Source organism: Trichogramma pretiosum, unplaced genomic scaffold (assembly GCF_000599845.2).
Source record: "Trichogramma pretiosum strain Unisexual culture from Peru unplaced genomic scaffold, Tpre_2.0 scaffold21, whole genome shotgun sequence".
NCBI lineage: Eukaryota > Metazoa > Arthropoda > Insecta > Hymenoptera > Trichogrammatidae > Trichogramma > Trichogramma pretiosum.
The window spans coordinates 1498205-1504293 of NW_019640940.1; the positions used below are offsets into that span (position 1 = coordinate 1498205).

The 6089-nt window shown below is 43.0% G+C and overlaps 1 protein-coding gene across 1 annotated transcript; it reads left to right on the top strand.

Annotated features, from left to right (window-relative positions):
* Positions 1-252: 252 nt before the first annotated feature.
* LOC106659754 (ankyrin-1-like) lies at positions 253-1964 on the top strand. Its single transcript, XM_014382433.1, has 3 exons — positions 253-370; positions 479-1500; positions 1911-1964. Exons 1-3 carry the CDS (start codon positions 253-255, stop codon positions 1962-1964), a joined length of 1194 nt encoding a protein of 397 aa, XP_014237919.1.
* Positions 1965-6089: the final 4125 nt, after the last annotated feature.

The window sequence follows — 6089 nt, forward strand, 5'->3', positions numbered from 1 at the left end:
TTATAATCAATTGTGTTTGTGTGTGAGTGCGCTGAACGATAAACAATGTACTCCAACCAATTTAATGAGAGTCATGACGATAATTTTTACTATGAAGTGTGTCTCTTACGAGAAAGTATCAATAATTGTGAGGAAAAAGGAGAACAACTTGAATTTCTCTGCAAAATTCGTTCCTTAATTGGTGAAAGAAGAGTTCCAAATTTCCGAAAAATTTTTCGACATAAAGAAATTGATTGTCTTCTCTTGGATTCCATGAATTATTGGAAAGGAGTGCAGTATGATACTTTACAATTATTTATCAAGTTCGTGGCTAGGATCGGCTACAAGGACAAGCCCGAAGTTGATAAAAATGGCAAGCTAGTATCGTGTCGTACCACAGCAGTGCATCTAGCGGCTAAACACAAGTACGATCACCACTTCATCGATGTTTTATTTAAAATTTACAACAGATTTGACGTGAATTACACCGACGAGTCAGGCTTGACACACTTTCACGCGGCCTGCCAGTCCGGTTGCGATGACATTGTCATGAAATTCCTCGAGTTTGGGCAAGACCCCAATTGCATCTGGCGAGAAACAGGTGATACGCCGCTACACTTGGCTTTGGTCTTTGGCAGGAAGAAGATTGTCGAAATGCTGCTAATGAGAGACGTTAATCCCTTTGTGCCCAACAAGGACGGATTAACATCTTTGCACGTCGTTTGTAGGAATTTTCCCAATGCCCATGAACTAGTGAAGATGTTATTGGAGGTCAGCCATCCGGTGCAAGTCGATGCCCAAGACAATCTGGGTAAAACACCACTACACTATGCCCTGTCCCGGAACCATAAAGTACAGAATACTGTCCGATTATTGCTGGAAAACGGCGCCAGTCCAAATTTAGCCGACAAGGAGGGATTGACTCCCCTGCATTATATTTTTAAGAGAAGCGGCGTTTTTTTTGACGGTTATACAGTAGATGACTTGAAGATATTTTTTAAGATCAACGAAGATCAAAATCAAAAGGTAGAAGTAGATGCCCAGGACAAATTGGGTAACACACCATTGCACTTGGCATTGGAATGTGTGGGCAGGAACATTAAGAAGGTGGTCGAAGTATTGCTGAGAAGAGGTGCTGATCCGAACGTAGCCAATGCAGAGGGATCGACACCATTACATTTAATTTGTGATAAACCAAGTGTTTATGACTCAAATGAGGGCTTAGCGGAGTTATTCTTCAAGATAAACGACGAAAGACATCAACAAGTGCAGGTCAACGCTAAGGACAATTCAGGTCAGACACCGCTGCAATTAGCTGTGGAGAATGTTTTGCCGAATGCGGTCCATGCACTCGTGGATCATGATGCTGATCTGTCCAACTTCCTTTTTACAACTAAGTCGATTGAAGCTAGGATAGACATGCCCGCTGAATTGAAATTAAAAGCAATATCTGGCGTTCTGGTGATCACGGAGCATCTAGAGAACGGAGGATATGAAATAACCCGTAGCCACGCGTTGAACGTAATGAATCTTTTCCATGTCTATGGATTTTTAGAAAATTCAACGAATCTGGAAGAATATTGGAATGATAAGGAGCAGATGGCGATAGAAACAAAAAAAACAATGATAAATTCTAGTCTGTCGCTCTACGATTTGATCCAATTACGATTCGAAGAGGTGAAGAAACTACTCACATACATGGACTGCTACAAGTTCATAAGCTCGGACAAAATTTTTGGGCTCCCCGAAGAACCTAGAAAAGCTTGTCTTTTACATCTGTGCGAAAAACTTTCGAGAGGATTTTTCCGTTGCTGGGCATTAGAGTGTTTTATGGAGCTGACGAGCAGCCGCATGCCACTCGAGTGCTGTGAGATGATCATCGATGAATCATTCACAAACGAAAATTTACGTAATATTTGCTTGGCTACCAGAGTGCAAAGTTCATGATGGTGATAACCATATTTTTGGACTTTTTCCCTGTCTGATTTTATTCATTATGTTGCATACTTTTCTTATCATTCAAACAAATATAATAAAAAAATGAATTCATCAATTTGCTTGAATCCAATTTTTTCTGTTTAATTTAATTTTATTTATTTATTCATTTATTATTAATATTATTATTATTATTATTATTTCTTTTTACATAAAAATAAGTATCGTTTTTTGAACTCGGTTTTTTGATTCTATATTTGTATTCATGAACCTATCTTGACAGCCTTGGTATCTAATTTTTTGCTTTTTCCAACTAGAAATATAGAAAACGACTTCAAATTAATAATGTTCTGTTAATAATAATGATGTTGATGTTGATAATAATAATGTTCTTAAAAAGTTAAAATTAAATACAAAAACAATGTGTGAATTTGTTCATAATACTATACCTGTTTCTTCACCTATAAAAAAAAACTTATTTTTGAATATTGGTGACTAAAAGAAGAGAAAAAAACCCGATCCAGAATTTCGAGCTGTTAAACCGGAAATAAAATGATAAAACATTTTAATGATTTTTTCAAAAGGTGACATTTTAAAAATGTATCTCCATGAATTTTTCCGAATATTTTCAAAGTAAAATTACGCAAAGGATCAACACTGATAGAAGTCGAACATCCTCATGAATTTTGGAAGTACGTGCGCTATTGTTTAAGAATCTGATCGAGGTTTTCATCCTCTTTTGACATGCGCCAAAACATAAAAAATTTTGAAAAATCCGAGAAACTTGCGAGTTTATTTTAAAAATTCTGAACCTCAACATACATAATATACACATAAATGCGATGCAAATATCCTTCGCCAACCTATACAAGCGCGTCCATAATTACGTATAAAAATGTTATACGCGGGCTGCTGCGGTAGGTCGTCGTCGTCGTCGTCGTCGCGCAGCAGCACTTTATTATCGAACGCGCCGCGTGCATAATATTATTTATCTGCATTTTACGCATTAATATCGGCGCTGCTCAACTTCATAACGTGAACGTGGCATGCATACCCGATATTTATGCGTAATAAACATCGCTGATTAGCCTATGTGCACGTCGCGCGAGCCGTGCTTCGAAACGATCGTCGCAGCTCGTTTAATTCGCGTGTATATTTAAAATAAATATACAAACTCTCCAGAGACACTACGGTGTAAGATCGAAACGATCGCGATCGGTATTATTCCTTGGCGAACTTTGTCCGACAGATTCGTCGGGCCGTATATCCATGCCACAACTTTTGAGCTTCGCTCGCACTCGCGCGTCATTGCATTGAGATGATTCGCGCTTCAACGCAGGTACCGCGAGAAATAACTCAATCAACGCGAATAATGCGTGAAACAGTCGAGTATCATATTATGCTGCTGAAATCCGTCAAACGTGTGTTTTCTCGTACTCCATCGTCCTCGTAAAGAGAGAGAAAGAGAGAGACGCGTCTGCTAGCGAGGACAGAATCGTAAAATTCGTATTTTCGGTGTATAACTATAAAAACGCGTCCTCCGCTCGTAGTCCTCCACGGGCGTCTATTAGATAATGATGAAGGTAAAAACAAAAAAAAAGAAGGACAAAAATTCTGTCGAGTAGACCTAAATACGTTCGAAGGAAAAAAAGAAGACGCATAGCGAGCGAACGAACGAGAGCGAGGAAGAAAGAGAGAGACTCGCGAGTATCATTACAAGTGTATATAGTTTTAAGATTATGGAGGAGTGAGCGAGCAAAAATGCGTTGATTATACCTTTGGAGCGGATATACGTCTGGTCATCCAGTCTCCTTCCCTTTGTCTCCTTCCTCCTTTTTTTCGCCCATATAATATCTCGTTAACGTCCGCGCGCGCGCGCACGTGTGTATGTGTTGCGGAGGCTCGGAGGTGCATTAGCTACGGTGGTCAGCAGCACCGAGCCAGCAGCAGCTCTCTCTCTCTCTCTCTGTCTTCGCTTCGTGTGCGTGCGCCGAGCGACGGTGTTATTTTTCGACGTGAGGAAATAATCGATTTGCCAGCTCCTCGTGGACGCGCGCCCGCGCCTCCCTGTATATATCATATATATATATGGGTAATTTTCAACGAGCCACGAGAGCGATGATTAATATTAGAAAACGAAGGAGAGCGAGAGAGAGAGAAAGGAGAGACCCCTGCTTATCACCTGTTGTGCAAACTTTCGGCCTCTTTTTCTTCGCTTTTTACATTGGTTTTTTTTTTCCTTCTTCTTCTACTTCTTCTTGTTTTTTTTTTTTTCGAGAGCTCGCACACGAAGACGTAATAACGAGCGCCAAGCCAGGCACGGCGGGCGTGTGCGTGTATATCATCATCATATATACACCTCTATATACGCATACCCGCGCTGCGCTCATAATACGCACGCGGTCGTAATGAGATGGGATTTATGGCGAGACAGCGAGAGGCAAATGAAATCGTCGAAGGGAAATTTTCAGTCGAGGATCGATGGTCGAACGGTGTGCTGCCACTCGTATGCAGTTCAGGAAATTTCAGCCTCCAAGGAGGAAACGACAACCGCGCGCGTAACTCGACTCGATCACCGCGAACGATCGGTTTTAAAAGTCAGATTATCAGCTGCTAAAAACTTCATTAGGCTTGCAACGGAAGCACCGAAGCGCGCGCCTATATAGGCATCTCGTTTCTTTTTCTTGTTTTCGTGTTTTTTGCACACGCGTCGTCGCTCATTCGCCGGGGACTTTGTGTTCTAAGACTAGTTTCAAAGATTTCTCCGTGCATCTGTCGTCGATGGGCATTTTTTTGCTTGATTTGCATTTCGAAATATATTCCTGCGGGCCGACACGCGTACACATGTATACTGTAATATAATGACGCTCGCCGTCGCTCATTCGACACGGGCGCATTATTTATTTCAAAAGACGCTCGAGAGCTCCGAAAAATCGACCGAAAATCCATGATTGACAAGTACCCAAGCGCGCGCGCCCAGAAGCCACTGCTCGTGCAGTGGTAACTGAAAAATGATAAATACCCGCGCGCGCGTTCGTGCACACGTATCGAGAATTTTTAATGATCGTAAAACCCTAACCAGTGCTCAATTATCGTATACGCACGCACGCGCGATATGAGACGAAAAATGCCAAAAAATTGCGAGCCCGCGCGTCAAGCGATCCGCGCCGCGAGGGCGACGCAGGATCGGCATCGCGTTATATATACGCAACGTATGTAGCATGTTCGCGCACGCGGCGGACGCGACGATCGGTACCTACGGGCGCTTCATGGGTGGCTTTTCGCTTCGAGGCAAAAATTATTCGCGCAAAAGTTTTATAATGCATTGATTTCCCCGAAGATTCGCGCGCGCACTGGCGGATTTTTTTATGCATAAAAGATGCGCAACTTTAACGATGACTGCAACGCAATAGACGCAACGCAGCAGCAGCAGCAGCAGAAATGATAATCGTTTTCAAGAAAATCTAGAGCGCGCGATCGGACAAAGCACTTGCGGGGAAGTTACGAATCAAGGATCAATCAGCGGGATAAATTAATTATCCGCTTTTTTGCGAGTGCCACTTAATGCGTATACACCACGCACGGAGAATCGTGGGTCGAACGAACGATTTATAAATAAATTGACCGGCAAAAAAACTCCCTCGCTCATCAACACCTCGTTTTCTCTCTCTCTTCCTCTCTCTCTACCTGGGCAGCCGTAGCCGGAGCATCAGCAGCTCCTCGATGGCGTGCAGCTTATTAATTTAATCCCTCGAAACTCATTTCCATCGAACGAACGAACGGGCGCGCGCGCGCGCGACCGACTCGGAACGAGACGGTATACGATAAAAAAACATTTCACGCACACGCACGATGTATGTAAAACTCTTCGGTGCGAAGCACACTGGGCTCTCTCGGAGTTGCTGCTGTGTGCTGCGTTCGACGAGCCGAGTTCGCATCGCATGAAACATGCACGAGCGAGGCCTTTTGCCGAGTGTGCGTTACGGGCAAAAAAGGCCCTTTTGCCTTGTTACACTCGCGCGTATCGGGTAAACGTTGGTACTGGCCGAGCTCGCGTTTTATTCGTGTGAGTGAGTGCACACACACACATACACTATACACAATTGTACAACGCCAGTGGCGGAGTGAAAGAGAAAGAGAGAGAGAGAAAGAGAGAGAGAGAAGAGACCACCGTG